At 42.2% G+C, this 18,718-nt stretch overlaps 1 protein-coding gene across 1 annotated transcript in view; it reads right to left on the bottom strand.

The window, feature by feature from the left end:
• Positions 1-2,869: 2,869 nt before the first annotated feature.
• Positions 2,870-18,718, bottom strand: part of LOC110524118 (guanine nucleotide-binding protein G(I)/G(S)/G(O) subunit gamma-7) — a 63,698-nt gene continuing 47,849 nt past the window's right edge. Inside the window, exons 2-3 of the mRNA XM_036977932.1 lie at positions 4,325-4,454; positions 2,870-4,195 (exon numbers count right to left, since the gene is read on the bottom strand). Of these exons, the coding sequence (XP_036833827.1) occupies positions 4,070-4,195; positions 4,325-4,402 (204 nt within the window). The 5' untranslated portion in view covers positions 4,403-4,454 and the 3' untranslated portion in view covers positions 2,870-4,069. The remainder of the gene's footprint in view (positions 4,196-4,324; positions 4,455-18,718) is intronic.

Here is an 18,718-nt window from a genome sequence, read left to right as displayed (position 1 = left end):
CTCCACCAATCAGGCCTTTATGGTAGAGTGGCGAGAAGGAATCCAAAGGCACATGACAGCCTGTTTGGAGTTTACCAAAAGACACCCAAAGGACTCTCAGACCATGAGAAACAAGATTCTCTAGTCTGAAGAAATCAAGACTGAACTCTTTGGCTTGAATGCCTTAGTGTCACGTCTGGAGGAAACCAGACACTGCTCATCACCTGGCCAATACCATCCCTACGGCAAAGCATGGTGGTGGCTGTGTGCATTGGGTTGTTGTCCTGTTGGAAGGTGAACCTTCAGCGTAGTCTGAGGTCCTGAGTACTCTGGAGCAGGTTTTCATCAAAGGTCCCTCTGTACTTTGCTCCGTTCATCTTTCCCTTGATCCTGATGAGTCTTCCAGTCCAGAGCACGAACTTGAACCCGATCGGACATCTCTGGAGAGACCTGAAAATAGCTGTGCAGCGATGCTCCCCATCCAACCTGACAGAGCTTGAGAGGATCTGCAGAGAAGAATGGGAGAAACTCCCCAAATATATGTGTGCCAAGCGTGTAGCGTCATACACAAGAAGACTCAAGGCTGTAATCACTGCCAAAGGTGTTTCAACAAAGTACTGAGTAAAGGGTCTGAATACTTAGGCAAATGTGATATTTCCGTTTTTTTACAAACAGTTCTAAAAACCTGTTTTTGCTTTGTCATTATGGGGTACTGTGGGTAAATTGATGAGGGGAAAAAACAATTTCAGCAATTTTAAAAGAAGCCTCTAACGTCACAAAATGTGGAAAAAAGTGAAAGGGTCTGAATACTTTCCGAATGCACTGTATACCTGCCCCATTATCTCCTTTCCTCAAGCCTTTTGAGATATTTGTTTCAACATGGAGGTGGAAGGTGTACGATCGCCGTCCCCATGAGTGTGCCACCCTCCTTCTGGCCATGGATGGGGCATGTGACGAAATCAATGCAGACCAATGTCAAGCTTGGATTTGCCGTGCCAAAAGATTTTTCCCGCAGTGCATGAACAATGAAGAAATTCACTGTTATGTGGATGAGATTTTATGGCCAAATTCTCAAGACAGGCTTGATGCAAATGAATGCGTGCTAAACATGTTATATTTTCACTCCATACATATGATTACAGACAGTATACCTATGTTTCAATTATCTCTGAAAAATGTCCAGTTTTTTTGCATGAATGATTGTATAATCTTCAACATTGGATATATATTATGGAAATGATAGATTTTCTGTCCATTTTGTTGGATAATGTAAGTGTACTGCATAATGTGAAAACTGTAATCTACTGAAATTTACAGTACTGCAGCATATTACTTTCAGCACTTCTCAGGGCGATTTGAAACACGTATCTTGCATTGTTTGCTATTGAATTAACTGGTCGTTCACACGACTAAATTGAAAAGATGTCATGTTTTGGTGATTAAACCAATGATCTCATTTCATTTCACAGTAAACTTATATTTTGAAACGGAAATGGTTGTGTGGTGAGAGGTTTTACAATCCAAATGAATGCACAGTGACAGGTTTTTGAATGAAAGACTGGCTGCGTTACAAGTGTGACCAGTTTTGTACTAAGGGTTGTGGAAAAACTGTATGTAGTTCTCAATCTGTATTAGACAAACCAGTCTAAAACGTTTAAGTGATCATCAACTATTAAGAGCAGTCAATTAAAAACGACTAAAACAACAGCCTATAGAAAGGAGGTCAGAGTGGTGGGTGGTGCCAGAATAACAACCTATACCTCAACGTAACCAAGACTAAGGAGATGATTGTGGACTACAGGAAAAGGAGGACCGAGCACGCCCCCATTCTCATCGACGGGGCTGTAGTGGAGCCGGTTGAGAGCTTCAAGTTCCTTGGTGTCCACATCAACAACAAACTAGAATGGTCCAAACACACCAAGACAGTCGTGAAGAGGGCATGACAAAGCCTAGTCCCCCTCAGGAAACTAAAAAGATTTGGCATGGGTCCTGAGATCCTCAAAAGTTTCTACAGCTGCAACATCGAGAGCATCCTGACTGGTTGTATCACTTCCTGGTACAGCAATTGCTCGGCCTCCGACGGCAAGGCACTACAGAGGGTAGTGCGTACAGCCCAGTACATCACTAGGGCAAAGCTGCCTGCCATCCAGGACCTCTACACCAGGCGGTGTCAAAGGAAGGCCCTAAAAATGGTCAAAGACCTCAGCCACCCCAGTCATAGACTGTTCTCTCTACTACCGCATGGCAAGCGGTACCGGAGTGCCAAGTCTAGGACAAAAAGGCTTCTCAACAGTTTTTACTCCCAAGCCATGAGACTCCTGAACAGGTAATGAAATGGCTACTTGGACTATCTGCATTGTGTGCCCTCCCCCACAACCCCTCTTTTACGTTGCTGCTACTCTCTGCTTATCATATATGCATAGTTACTCTAACTGTACATTCATGCACATACTACCTCAATTGGCCCGACCAACCAGTGCTCCCGCACATTGGCTAACTGGGCTATCTGCATTGTGTCCCACCACCCACCCACCCCTTTTACGCTACTGCTACTCTCTGTTCATCATATATGCATAGTCACTTTAACCATATCTACAATGTACTTCCTCAATCAGCCTGACTAACCGGTGTCTGTATGTAGCCTCGCTACTTTTATAGCCTCGCTGCTGTTTATAGCCTCGCTGCTGTTATTTTTCACAGTCTTTTTCACTGTTGTTTTTATTTCTTTACTTACCTATTGTTCACCTAATACCCTTTTTGCACTATTGGTTAGAGCCTGTAAGTAAGCATTTCACTGTAAGGTCTACACCTGGCGTATTCGGCGCACGGGAATAATATACTTTGATTTGATTTGAGTAATAATGAACTTCAACAAAAGAGAAGAGAATCATTGCACTGTGAAAGGCAATAACTTTATATGAACATGTACTGCAACGTGAAACATGCATTTCTTGATGAAACACTGATTAAGTTTGAAAAAGTGAATGTATGGTTTTGTGTTTTCCTTGGTCCAAAACATTTTTGCACCAAAGCGAATAATAATAATAATAAAACAAGATGAACAGAATTGTCACCATTAATAACCAAACCTAATGATTGATGATCTGGAAGAATAATTGTACAGTAAATGGCATTAACATTGGCAAGAAGATGCATTAATTCCCAGATAAAGGACCAAAGGCTTTACGGAGGCCTTTAAGGATTAGACACAATGATCATTGGAAACATTGGGGAAGAAAGCGTTTTGAGGAAAATACATCTGCCAAATAGGGTGTTGTTATTTGTACCCCCCAAAAAAGAGGGAAGGCAGGGCAAATTATGAAAAAACAAACACTGTTACATTCATATTGGCATTAGGACGGATAGTTAACATAATGACTTCTGATTCAGGAAAAAAAAATTAGATTTAGAATATACATGTACTTGGGGGGCCAAATAAAACCACCCACGGGCCAAATTTGGGCCTTGGGCTGCCAGTTGGGGAACCCTGATTTAAAGTAATGTTCTTAAATTGTTCAAAGAAAGTTAAGAAACGGCTTTCTGCAGGTGTCCTCATGATTCTATTTAAAGCCATGTTCTCAGAACATCAAGAAAAATTTCCATAAAAACAACAAGAAAACATTAGTAACATTTAAGAATGTTATTTTAAAACATACATTCTGTTCTCAGCGTCAACAAAACTTTAATGGAACCAAATGTGCTAGCTGGGTTTTCTCTCTAGCCAGACAATGTTACATCCTGAATGACAGAAAATGTGTTTGGAGGAACACAAAGCCTTGTGCTTTCCTTCATTTGTATCTGCCAATTATGTGTTTCACCGCTCCTCTTGCAGTATCATCCGGTAACATTCCTGTTTTCCAATGCGTCCCAACAACGCTTTTTCTGCCATACCATCTGTTGCACCAATGATTCACATTAATTTGATTTTCACCTATTCAGCTCACAATCATGACTATATATGTACTGTATATGTATTGTACATAGCATCACCTCTCTATCCTTCAAAGTCTCTGAGGTCAGGGTTTCACGGAGCATCTGACAGTGTCTTGAGGTCAAAGGTTGACAGGCCAGGGATGGGGTGGGGGCGGAGCTATAGGATGATGCAGGGCTTCTGGTCCTTGAAGGGGTTTCCAGAGGTGGGCAATCCCACTAGCAGAGGATCTCTGTGTGCGTGCATCTCGCAGTAGTTCATCATCTCTGCTGCTGCCTTAGATACCTGATGGGAAAGAGGGAGCAAGAGAGTGAGAGTCAGAGAGAGAGAGGGGGAGAGGCCATGTGACCTAACCATGGAAAAACCTCAGGCCCTGGAAAAAACTCTGGGCCCTAAATATGATTCCAAACCTGCCTTGGTGCGTTCGATCCCCGCGTCGATGCGGAGCTGCTCCACCAGCTTCCTGGCCTGGGAGATGTTATTGGTCGACATTATTCTCTGCCATCGGTGCCATCGGTTCACACAGCGCTTAGAGAAAGAACCACTGAGGGAGCCAAGGAGAGAGAGAAAGATGGAGAGAGAGGGGTTAACACCATTGTTAAATGGTGGAACTGCCAATCCCGGCCAGTTGTGATACCAGCTGGATTTTAACCAGGGTCTGTGGTAATGTCACTAACACTGAAATGCAGTGCCTTAGACAGCTGCGCCACTTGGGAGCCCCAGAATGTAATGATACATCATATAAATATAATGTAATCAGTATAGGCCTAAAACTATGTCATACCCCCTCATGTGTCAAGTCACTCAAGGACCTTTGTAATGACATAAAAAGAAACATCACAAGCCACTTATCTTCTACTGCAATCCCATATCTCATTCACATCAATTCAAAATATCGTGTGAAAACAACAGTGTCATTTTACATGGCTGACTTGAAGTGTGGTGGAGTTGTTATTGTCATCAACAGGCCAGTGACTGTTTGTCCCATGAATAAGCCATTCTCTGGACTGTAACATGAGCTTTGAGGCTACTTCAAAACCCAAACAAACCACTGTTAGCACTTAGCTGTTAGCGGTTAGCCCTTTAGCGCATGCTCACAATACACTCTTTATGTAGGCTAACACTGTTGCTCCGGGTAACAAGTTGTCCTCAGGCCAGCCTGGCCTCAAAGACTAGAAGTAACATAGTAAACATACATTTGTGACCCTCCAATTAGTATACAATTGTACTTTTGGTATGGTTACATAAGACAGAAGGTTACTTAGGCCCCCCAAAAATAATAATTCTAATAATAATTCTAATAAAAATAATTTTGCCAAAATCTAAAGGGGGGAGGTTGGTTGGGAAGGAATGGTAGGTGTATAACGTGAATGTCTATCAACCCAAAAAATTGCGTTTTCAAATCACATTCCACACAACGTTGCAACAACTTACTACTTTGTACCTACTTAGCATGTTAACAAACCATTCCTCTAACCCTAAAAGCATCTGAATGCATCCCAACCCGAAACAGTTTGTGCATATATTATGACGACATCTTTTGACGTTTTTGTTAATTTTGATTCATTTTTTATTTTGTTCAAATTATTAATTTTTGCTTTATTTTACCCCTTTTTTTCTCCCCAATTGGTAGTTACAGTCTTGTCCCATTGCTGCAACTCCCGTACAGACTCGGGAGAGGCGAAGTTCGAGAGCCATGCGTCCTCTGAAACACGACCCTGCTAAGCCGCACTGCTTCCTGACACACTGCTCGCCTTACCCGGAAGCCAGCTGCACCAATGTGTCTGGCGACCGCAGTCAGTGTGCGTGCGTCCGGCCCAACACAAGGAGTCACTAGAGTACGATGGGACAAGGACGTCTCGGCCGGCCAAACCCTCCCTTAACCCAGATGACGCTGGGCCAATTGTTTGCCGCCTCATGGGTCTCCCGGGTTGCGGCCGGCTGCGACACAGCCCAGGATCGAGCCTCCAGCACTGCGATGCAGTGCCTTAGACCACTGCACCACTCAAGAGGCTTGGGAAAGGATTTTTGCGGCTGTTCATGCACACATTCTGGAGGCAAAGTCGGTAGCAGAAGTCTATGCCCCTTCGTCGGTGACTGGTCAACAGTAGGGATTCTTCAATGAAGTGTTTGTTGTCGTTCAATGAGAGACTAATCGTTTTCATGCCAAAAATTTCACTTGAGAAATGCTGCACCAAACGTCTTAGTTAGATGTCACCTAGCTAATGTTAGACACAACAAAGTGGAATTCATGACATATGGTATGTATTGCAAATGTTCAATTCATACATAATCATACCAACTGTAATTCATAACATATCATATGAAATGGGTGATGGACATCCATAAATTAAAACATAGCATACAAAACGTAACATATCATACTAAATGGAGAGAGGGAGATTTATGTATACTATGTTACGTCTACCCCTGAGTCCAAGTTGCTCAGGCGCAGATCTAGAATCAGCATACCCTCTCCAAGTCCTAAACCTCCATTATTAGCAGGAGGAACTGACCTTAAATCAGTTGGAAAAGTGTGTCATGGAAGAGCTGTAATCAAGGGAGGTCGTCCCGTTGCCTGGTTACGAACAACATCCCATCAACAAGCCAGGCCAAAGCTATCAAAATCAGTGAGTAACTCAGGCACAGAAGGATAACAACAAATACACAGGGAGTGATGACAACACTAGGAACTATGTGTTCTATCGATGATTCATTAGTTGGTCCAGTTAACAGTATGCTAAATGGATAATAACAAATGGACATACAGTATAACATCCAATAATTATGGAATGTCAAAAATAGAAAAGAAAACAGCCTACACAGAATCTGAGGAGGTCATCCAACCGATTTTGAAATCCTGAAATACATTTTAAAATGGGAAATGTTTCAAACTGAAAGATGACCGGCATAATAAAATAAGCTCATCAAGGAGGAAAGCTATACAATCAGAAACAACAAACCTTGGCTTTCAAAAGAAACCCTAGACAGCATACAGTAGTCACTCCTCTCAGACACTTGATGATGAGGCAAACAAGCACCATACAAGGCTATGTGTACTCGTGTGTGTGTGTGTGTGTGTGTGTGTGTGTGTACATTTTACTATACTTGTGAGTACCAGAAGTCCTCACAAGAATAGTAAAACAACAAAAATTCAGAGAAGTGAGGACATTTGTAAAAAGGCTATTTTAGGCTTAGGGGTTAGGTTTAGGGTTAGAATTAGGGTTAAGGTTCAAATTATGGTTAGGGTTAGGTTTAGGGAAAATAGGATTTTGAATGGGAATCAATTGTTGGTCGCCAAAAAGTCCTCACAAGTATAGTAAGACATAGCTGTGTGTGCGTGTGTGTGATGATTCTCACTCCCCTCTGGTTAAGCAGGAGAAAGCCCTACCGTGATGAGATCATCAGCGCCATCTGGAACGGAGCGGGGAGAGAAAGTGAAGGGTGAGTAAAGAGTGTGTGGGTGTGTGTCTGGAACGAAGTAGTGAGATGATATCTGTGTGTGTGTGTCACAAAACAGCTGTAGCGTCCAGCAACACAGGTGTCTACAGAGGGAAGCCCTGTGTACTGCTCACGGGGGATCAGCGTCAAACTGTGTTGTGACTGCCTCTTCCCAAGGCAACAAGGTAGGAAAGTGTGTGTGTGTGTGTGTGTGTGTGTGTGTGTGTGTGGCCGTTAGAGACCAAAGCTTATGGCTGCACTGCACAACACCAAGCTGTGTCTATAAGAGTAAGCGGACGACAACAAAAACAACAACATTCTAGCAGCAAAGTTGATCTACTCTCAAGAACATGAAGCCAGTTTGACTTTGAATGCATTCCCATAGCCAATTATACGGTGCAATATTCAAATCAGGAGCTGAATGCCAGTTTCAGTTGCGTTCAGGATAGGTACTCTGTACAGCACGTGTTAGCTAGTGTTATAAATGACCTTGAATGACCTCACACCAGACCCGACCACCCTACACTATTTAGCCTCCCTCATCCCCTCCTGCGTGCCCCCCACTCCCTCCAGCTCTCTCCCACTGTTAACAGGTGCTGGAGGCCATTGCAAGAAGATTGAAAACAGAGAGGAGGAAGAAAGAGTGAAAACTTTTCAGTTTCGCTGGTTTTTGCTGCCATTCCTCTGCTGTTCACTAACAAAATTGACCCCAGTGCAGATCACTCACACCCGTGCACGCACACATGCACAGTATGATTTGCAGTCTGTATGTGAGCCTCCCTGCCTGCTTGCTTGGCTGCCTGGTAGGGTGTTGGCTGAGTAAAGTATCACAACTCTGTTCGTTCCGAAGCGATACTTTCTGTTTGAACAGCTTACAATGGACCCCCTGTCACCTTGTATTGCCTTGCCTGGTTAAATGTGCATGTGAAAGGGTGTGTGTGTGTGTGTGTATGTGAGTGTGTAATAAGGTACCATCTACAGATAAACCATTGAGAGAGTTCTGTCAGGCCGCTTCAGTGCCTGGCAACTGTATGGCAACTGTACCTCCCTCAACCAAATGGCTTTCCAGGCGATGGCGCGCGGTGCTTCATTTGAGCCTGTCGGAACAGGAACCGGCACCTCTCAGTTCTGGACTGTTTCGTTCTGGAACCCATTCGCCAGGATCCGGTACCACTCAACGGAAAGCCCTTTTTTTCCCTTCTCTCTGTTTGCAAAGTAAAAATGATAATAAAAGCAATCAGAGTTCATTCAAGTTGCCTCCTCTGTAATTCTCCTGCCCCCTAAAAAACGTAATGTGAAAACCTGCCTGATATTCTAAGAATTGATTTGTGTCGGGCCCCAGTTCATAGTTTGCACAACACTGTAACCAACGCGTGGCCATTGCTGTGGTGAGAGAGAAGCGCGCCTGTGTCTCTCACAGAACACTTTCTATGATCTCTCTCCCTCTCTCTGCTCTGGTCGACATGAGCCTGCGAAGGTCATCTCTCCAGCATTGCAAATGGCTAACTGTTGCAAAAAGAGAACTCTAATCTATCTGTCGGCTACCAAATAGCCTGTCCCTCAAACTCAACTCTGGACCACGAAGCCAGTTCCACCACATTTTCTCATTGTTCCCCACTAATCAGGGACTGATTTAGACCTGGGACACCGGGTGCTTGCAGTTAATTATCATGTAGAACAGAAAACCTGCAGGCTCTGGACCTCGTAGGGTAAGAGTTGAAAACCCTTGGCCTAAGTTATCAACTTCCAAATAGGCCTATTGAGCGAACAGCATTGTTTTGTAAGAAAGAGATACTGTAGGCTTTTGGCACTTTGCGCATCGACCATCGCAGGAGAGTGAACAGCGCATCATTGGTGAGTCAGCGAAACCAGAAAGTTTTTTTTTCGGGACAATAACTCCCTACTCATATTGTACAATGTGTCTCCACACACCTAGGCTATTGATGAAAAAAAATCCCATGTGTGCAACTTCTGCAAGCACCTCTTCTCTAATGCTCTGCCAGCACGCAAAAGCGATGATAATGCATAGAACGCTTTATTATAAAGTAGATTTTATTTTTGGTACCTCACAATTGACTAATTAAGCACTCGTGGCACGGTCAGCTAAAGGCATCCCCGGTGGTACGCTGCCTGCCCTCCAGGACATTTACATCACTCGGTGTCAAAGGTCAAGAAGATCATCAAGGTCCTTTGCCACATTGCATTTTGTTATACTATTTGTACACTGGATTCTTGACATAGCTCACTGTAATATATCTACTGCTGTACATATCTACTGCTTTACCTATCTACTGCTGTACATATTCTTAGTATATGCCCTCAGAACCGCATCAATTAGTCGGGACTCTACAAGGTGTCGAAAGTGTTCCACAGGGATGCTGGCCCTTGTTGACTTCAATGCTTCCCAGAGTTGTGTCGAGTTGGCTGGATGTCCTTTGGGTGGTGGACTATTCTTGATACACACGGGGAACCTGTTGAGCATGAAAATCCCATCAGAGTTGCAGTTCTTGACACAAACCGGTGCACCTGGCACCTACTACCATACCCTGTTCAAAGGCACTTTAATCTTTGGTCTTGCCCATTCACCCTCTGAATGGCCCACACACAATCCATGTCTGAATTGTACCAAGACTTAAAAATCTTTCTTTAACCTCTATCGTTCCCTTCATCTACACCGATTGAAGTGGATTTAACAAGTGACATCAATAAGGGGATCATAGCTGTCACCTGGATTCACCTGGTCAGTCTGTCATGGAAAGAGCAGGTGTTCTTAATGTTTGTATACTCAGTGTATGCATATCTTGCATTTGGATTACTGATACAATGTTATTTGGGTTGTTTACTGGATTTGTTTCGGGCCATTCATGATTTCTTGTTTCTAGTTTTTGATTATTACTTGTGTACTTGTTTGACATTTTTGCTGCACTGTTAGGTGATAGTAACACAGGCATTTCGCCACACTAGATATAACATCTGCTAAACTGTGTACGCGGCCAATAAACTTGGATTTGATTTGTGCGTGCAGCCCAATTTTACAAGGGGACAGTAGCTTCAGTACTGTACAGTGAACAGTGTGAGTACAGACACCGGAGGGCTCGACTTTCTCCTGAACACATTCTGGTCCCGTGTGGCTCAGTTGGTAGAGCATGGTGCTTGCAATGCCAAGGTTGTGGGTTCTATTCTCATTGGGGACCAGTATGATTAAAAAAAAGTAAAACGTTTGTACTCACTACTGAAAGTTGCTCTGGAAGTTTCTGATAAATTACATAAATCTACAGACCACTACAATAGCTGGCAGATTGCTCAAGAGTGACTTTGAAATTGGATGAAGATCCATGTTATGAGGACCTTGGAAAATCCCTTCAAAACCAGCAACAGTAAGCACTATTACCATGAGTGCCTGAACGTGATGTTTTGACCCTATCCAAAACCTTAATCTTCTAAATTTGACATTTAGAGCAACTTCTACATTTTAAGTTCGTAGAAACGTGGATAAACGTCTAATTCTGCAGTGAGACTGCGAGAGCTTGTTGTACGGTGGACCTCTGCCTCCATCAACAGCTGCAATGAACTATTGGTACCAGGCCGATGGTAACTTGAAATTGTCATTCACCTTCATAACAGTAAGTGTGACACATGTTTATTTTTTAAAAATCTTACCTTTATTTAACTAGGCAAGTCAGTTATGAACAAATTCTTATTTTCAAATGACGGCCTAGGAACAGTGGGTTAACTGCCTCGTTCAGGGGCAAGAGATGACCTCTTGGGAGTAAAAGCTCAAATGCTGCCTATATCATTAAGCAAATCCATCTAACTATAACACCATCATCTATAACATCATCAAACCCCACTCTGTTTCCTCTGCATTAACCTGATACACATAGGGACCAGTTTTCCAGACACAGATTAAGCAGACTGCTGGGTTAAGAAGCATGCCTCCCCCGTCCCTCCCAGCCCATGGGTCTTCACTAGACGGTAGAGGAGGAGGGGGGGGGACGGGGACGGGGGGGGGGGGGGGGGGGACTATGCAGCGGCATGACAACTAACCTTCATAGTGAAGATTCATCTTTAACCCCAGCTACTCTGGCACAGATGTAGACAGCCAGGGCTACTCCCAGGGTGTATGCGCGTGCATGCAGGTTGATACAGTACGGGCGTATGCACGTGCCTGTGTGAGCGTGCATGTGTATGAGCGTGTGTCCAGAGTATTCACCAACCCCCGCACCCTTGGGAATTACCTAGTTTATTCCTGGACATTGTGAGAGGCTCCATATATGGTAGTGTGAGAGGCTCCTGCAAATCCATCCAATTCTTTCAAATAAGAGGTCTAAAAACATAACCTGAAATAAATAAATCACCAGGGCAGAGGATTATTATACAGTTTCCAGCCAAAGACAGAATGCTTCAAAAGCATTGCATTGATCTTTTCAAAGTCAATAGCAAAGCAAGAGGTAACACATTGTTTAAAAACAAGGCCGGGGATAGGAATTCAATACTACAGGTGCATGTTTGCACATGCACAATAACATAAAAGCACTAACACACACACACACACACACACACACACACACAGCCACAAGGGCTTACAAGGGCCCAACTGTCAAAACTTTGCTAAATGCAAGGAGACACCGTGCCCCCCCCCCCCCCCCCCCCCCCTTTCCTCTCCCCCTCCTCCCCTCTCCTAATCCCTCACCCGCTTTCCAAAGCGTTTCCTAGAAAATTGCCAAGGCAATCCCTCTCAATGCCTGGCCTTTGTCTTCTTTGTCTTTGTATACAAGCTTGGGCCCTCCCAATGTTAGAGTCTGCAGTCTTCCTGGAATGAGACTTGGGCCTTGCAGAAGGGGGCTATAGTTAGTGATGGGTGGGAAAAATTGATACAGTTACATATATTATATCGATACTTTGACTCCAAGTATCGATTTGAAAAGAAATGTGTGTGCATATATCTATCTATCTATCTATCTATCTATCTATCTATCTATCTATCTATATATATATATATATATATATATATATATATATATACATACGCAGTGCCTTGCGAAAGTATTCGCCCCCCTTGAACTTTGCGACCTTTTGCCACATTTCAGGCTTCAAACATAAAGATATAAAACTATTTTTTTGTGAAGAATCAACAACAAGTGGGACACAATCATGAAGTGGAACTACATTTATTGGATATTTCAAACTTTTTTAACAAATCAAAAACTGAAAAATTGGGCGTGCAAAATTATTCAGCCCCCTTAAGTTAATACTTTGTAGCGCCACCTTTTGCTGCGATTACAGCTGTAAGTCGCTTGGGGTATGTCTCTATCAGTTGTGCACATCGAGTGACTGAAATTTTTTCCCATTCCTCCTTGCAAAACAGCTCGAGCCCAGTGAGGTTGGATGGAGAGCATTTGTGAACAGCAGTTTTCAGTTCTTTCCACAGATTCTCGATTGGATTCAGGTCTGGACTTTGACTTGGCCATTCTAACACCTGGATATGTTTATTTTTTAACCATTCCATTGTAGATTTTGCTTTATGTTTTGGATCATTGTCTTGTTGGAAGACAAATCTCCATCCCAGTCTCAGGTCTTTTGCAGACTCCATCAGGTTTTCTTCCAGAATGGTCCTGTATTTGGCTCCATCCATCTTCCCATCAATTTTAACCATCTTCCCTGTCCCTGCTGAAGAAAAGCAGGCCCAAACCATGATGCTGCCACCACCATGTTTGACAGTGGGTATGGTGTGTTCAGGGTGATGAGCTGTGTTGCTTTTACGCCAAACATTACGTTTTGCATTGTTGCCAAAAAGTTCAATTTTGGTTTCATCTGACCAGAGCACCTTCTTCCACATGTTTGGTGTGTCTCCCAGGTGGCTTGTGGCAAACTTTAAACTACACTTTTTATGGATATCTTTAAGAATTGGCTTTCTTCTTGCCACTCTTCCATTAAGGCCAGATTTGTGCAATATACGACTGATTGTTGTCCTATGGACAGAGTCTCCCACCTCAGCTGTAGATCTCTGCAGTTCATCCAGAGTGATCATGGGCCTCTTGGCTGCATCTCTGATCAGTCTTCTCCTTGTATGAGCTGAAAGTTTAGAGGGACGGCCAGGTCTTGGTAGATTTGCAGTGGTCTGATACTCCTTCCATTTCAATATTATCGCTTGCACAGTGCTCCTTGGGATGTTTAAAGCTTGGGAAATCTTTTTGTATCCAAATCCGGCTTTAAACTTCTTCACAACAGTATCTCGGACCTGCCTGGTGTGTTCCTTGTTCTTCATGATGCTCTCTGTGCTTTTAACGGACCTCTGAGACTATCACAGTGCAGGTGCATTTATACAGAGACTTGATTACACACAGGTGGATTGTATTTATCATCATTAGTCATTTAGGTCAACATTGGATCATTCAGAGATCCTCACTGAACTTCTGGAGAGAGTTTGCTGCACTGAAAGTAAAGGGGCTGAATAATTTTGCACGCCCAATTTTTCAGTTTTTGATTTGTTAAAAAAGTTTGAAATATCCAATAAATGTCATTCCACTTCATGATTGTGTCCCACTTGTTGTTGATTCTCCACAAAAAAATACAGTTTTATATCTTTATGTTTGAAGCCTGAAATGTGGCAAAAGGTCGCAAAGTTCAAGGGGGCCGAATACTTTCGCAAGGCACTGTATATATATATACATACATATATATATATATATACACACACATTGTATTTTTTGGGCTAGGTTATTCTCCGTCTTCTTTTTAAATAGTGAGCCAACATGACTGATCAAAACTCATTTTATCATGCTCTCTCGTCTCTGCAGCAGACATACAGTGTAGTGAGCAATATGTTCGGGAACATCAAATCACAATACAACTGCTGTATCGAATCGCAATACATATCGAACCGTGAGAATCGCAACACATATTGTATTGGCACCTAAGTATTGTGATAATATCGTATTGTGAGGTCAATTCCCAGCCCTATTCATAGTTCAGTTGTGGTTAGTGCTGTTCCAGATTAGGGTGGATGATTTTTTTGAATGAGCATGGCCATATTTCTATTACAGCATACTGGATGACTGTCATTCATATTCCATTCACCCAGCTCAATATAATATCGCTAGGTTTAGGCTACTGCATGATACTGAAATTTTACCTAGACCCATCATGAGGTTCCCACAAGTAATGTAGGTGCACTGGTTGAGAGACAAACTGGAGTAATCAAAGTGACAGACGGTGACAGATTCAATACCATCTTGCACACTCTTGCCTGCATCTAGCTGATCTAGGGTGTAATCATTAGTCCAAAGAGTTTCAAAACGGAAAAACTAGAGTTTCTATTGGACAAATTCAGGTAGGTTTAGTTTGCTTCGGTTTAAGAAACATTTTGCAACAGAATTGGCGGAATGAATAAACTCCTGATCACCCGCACACACAGTTCACTTTCATAGCAGCCACACACAAACAGCATCATCACTTTTTCCTCCTCTCACCTTTTCGCTGTGCTTGTGGATTTCAATACACAACACAACAGCTGTCTGTGACCAGACGCAAAAAACGCTACAAACCAAACCTTCATACCATATCCGCTAACCCTTCATACCATATCCGCTAACTCTGTGTCGTTTAAGATGAGGTAGGGCTATAATTTTTTTATGATCATGGCCTTATTTCTATTACAGAATATTGGATGACTGTCATTCATATTCCATTCACCCAGTTTAGACTACTTCACGTTTTGCAACAAAAATCAGCGGAATTAATAAAACCCTGATCACCCGCAAACACAGTTCACTTGCATAGCAGCCACATACAAACAGCATGATCACTTAGCTCGTTCTATAATTTATTCTTGCATCCACGCGTTCTCCTCCTCTCACCTTTTCCCTTTGCTTGTGGACTTCAGTGCATAACACATCAGCTGTCTGTGACCAGGTGAAAAAACCTTTCCAAGCCTAACCTTCATATCATAACCGCTACACACAACCTACATCGTTGTTACCACATTAGCTAACGTCATAGTAAACATATCTACTAGAACTATCATGTTAGTAAACTCGCTACAATGCAGTACAGTCAACAAGTCGTTTAGCAGTTACACCGGCGGGCCCCGGTGGCACTAAATAAATAAAAAACTAAAGCTTACCTTGACTTGGAAAAGTTAGTGTTGGATAGTGTTGGCTATCCAACAATATCCAGCTACAGTAGCTAACATAGCATCCCTCTCTGTTTGAGCTGGGTGTTTGATTAGACTAAACTACAGTAGCTAGCGGCATTTTCTAGCTAAGTAATGAAAGTGAAAAAAAATACAAAATATAGCTAGCTAGCTCTCTCTCGCGCTTCTTCATTTTTTAAATAAATACATTTGTTCAAAACTGTTCAACTATTGTCTTTCTCTCTCTCTTTGAGTCAACTACCCAACACATTTTATGCACTGCAGTGCTAGCTAGCTGTAGCTTATGCTTTCAGTACTAGATTCATTCTCTGATCCTTTGATTGGGTGGGCAACATGTTAGTTCATGCTGCAAGAGTCCTCCGGCTGCACCGTGGTGCTACCGTAGAGGGGGCTGTTGAGGCTACTGTGAACATTCATAGCAAAACCTTTATTAATCAGTTATTTGGCGACGTGAACATATTTAGTGTAGTGTTATCTAAAAAGGATAACTTTAATGTTATACTATTTTTATATTTCTGAAATTCACTGAGTCCTCCCCTTCCTCTTCTGAGGAGCCTCCAATGTTATAGTTACAGTATAGCTAGCAGCAATACAAAAACACACAGGTACAGTGCCTTGCGAAAGTTTTAGGCCCCCTTGAACTTTGCGACCTTTTGCCACATTTCAGGCTTCAAACATAAAGATATAAAACTGTATTTTTTTGTGAAGAATCAACAACAAGTGGGACACAATCATGAAGCGGAACGACATTTATTGGATATTTCAAACTTTTTTAACAAATCAAAAACTGAAAAATTGGGCGTGCAAAATTACTTTCAGTGCAGCAAACTCTCTCCAGAAGTTCAGTGAGGATCTCTGAATGATCCAATGTTGACCTAAATGACTAATGATGATAAATACAATCCACCTGTGTGTAATCAAGTCTCCGTATAAATGCACCTGCACTGTGATAGTCTCAGAGGTCCGTCAAAAGCGCAGAGCATCATGAAGAACAAGGAACACACCAGGCAGGCCTGAGATACCGTTGTGAAGAAGTTTAAAGCCGGATTTGGATACAAAAATATTTCCCAAGCTTTAAACATCCCAAGGAGCACTGTGCAAGCGATAATATTGAAATGGAAGGAGTATCAGACCACTGCAAATCTACCAAGACCTGGCCGTCCCTCTAAACTTTCAGCTCATACAAGGAGAAGACTGATCAGAGATGCAGCCAAGAGGCCCATGATCACTCTGGATGAACTGCAGAGATCTACAGCTGAGGTGGGAGACTCTGTCCATAGGACAACAATCAGTCGTATATTGCACAAATCTGGCCTTTATGGAAGAGTGGCAAGAACAAAGCCATTTCTTAAAGATATCCATAAAAAGTGTCGTTTAAAGTTTGCCACAAGCCACCTTGGAGACACACCAAACATGTGGAAGAAGGTGTTCTGGTCAGATGAAACCAAAATTGAACTTTTTGGCAACAATGCAAAACGTTATGTTTGGCGTAAAAGCAACACAGCTCATCACCCTGAACACACCATCCCCACTGTCAAACATGGTGGTGGCAGCATCATGGTTTGGGCCTGCTTTTCTTCAGCAGGGACAGGGAAGATGGTTAAAATTGATGGGAAGATGGATGGAGCCAAATACAGGACCATTCTGGAAGAAAACCTGATGGAGTCTGCAAAAGACCTGAGACTGGGATGGAGATTTGTCTTCCAACAAGACAATGATCCAAAACATAAAGCAAAATCTACAATGGAATGGTTCAAAAATAAACATATCCAGGTGTTAGAATGGCCAAGTCAAAGTCCAGACCTGAATCCAATCGAGAATCTGTGGAAAGAACTGAAAACTGCTGTTCACAAATGCTCTCCATCCAACCTCACTGAGCTCGAGCTGTTTTGCAAGGAGGAATGGGAAAAAAATTCAGTCTCTCGATGTGCAAAACTGATAGAGACATACCCCAAGCGACTTACAGCTGTAATCGCAGCAAAAGGTGGCGCTACAAAGTATTAACTTAAGGGGGCTGAATACTTTTGCACGCCCAATCTTTCAGTTTTTGATTTGTTAAAAAAGTTTGAAATATCCAATAAATGTCGTTCCCCTTCATGATTGTGTCCCACTTGTTGTTGATTCTTCACAAAAAAATACAGTTTTATATCTTTATGTTTGAAGCCTGAAATGTGGCAAAAGGTCGCAAAGTTCAAGGGGGCCGAAAACTTTCGCAAGGCACTGTATGTACACAATGGCTTACAAGGGCCCAACTGTCAAAACTTTGCTAAATGCAAGGAGACACCGTGCTCCCCCTATTTTTTCCTTTCCTCTCCCCCCTACCTCTCATTTTTTCCTTTACTCTCGCCTCCTCCCTCTCCTAACCCCTCACCTGCTTTCCTAGGCTTTTCCTAGAAAGTCTGCCTAGGCGATCCCTCTCAATGCCTGGCCTTTGTCTTCATATGTATACAAGTTTTGGGCCCTCCCAAGGTTAGAGTCTGCAGACTTCTTAGAATGAGACTTGGGCCGTGCAGAGAGGGGTTATAGTTAGTGATGGGGGGGATTGATAGTTACATATAGCAATATTATTTCGGAGGATATTATATAGATACTTTGACTCCAAATATTGATTTGTAAATAAATAAATAAATAAATGTAAAAAAAAAAAAAATATTATATATATATATATATATATATATATATATATATATATATATATATATATATATATATATATATATATATATATATATATATATATATATATATATATATATATATATATATATACATACATACATACATACATACATACATACATACATACATACATACATACATACATACATACATACATACATACATACACACACACACACACACACACAGTTGAAGTCGGAAGTTAAATACACCAGCCAAATACATTTAAAATCAGTTTTTTACAATTCCTGACATTTAAGCCCAGTAAAAATTCCCTGTCTTAGGTCATTTAGGATCACCACTTTATTTTAAGAATGTAAAACAAACAAAAATAGTAGAGAGAATGATTTATTTCAGCTTTTATTTCTGACCCATTCAGTCACAAGGCAATGCTACGTAGCATTGTTTAACTTGGGTCAAATGTTTAAGGTAGCCTTCCACAAGCTTCCCACAATAAGTTGGGTGAATTTTGGCCCATTCCTCCTGACAGAGCTGGTGTAACTGAGTCAGGTTTGTAAGCCCTCCTTGCTCGC

The sequence above is a fragment of the Oncorhynchus mykiss genome, chromosome 5 (assembly GCF_013265735.2).
Source record: "Oncorhynchus mykiss isolate Arlee chromosome 5, USDA_OmykA_1.1, whole genome shotgun sequence".
Lineage (NCBI taxonomy): Eukaryota > Metazoa > Chordata > Actinopteri > Salmoniformes > Salmonidae > Oncorhynchus > Oncorhynchus mykiss.
Note: the sequence above shows the minus strand (reverse complement) of the source record. Positions and strands in the feature narration are given on the sequence as shown.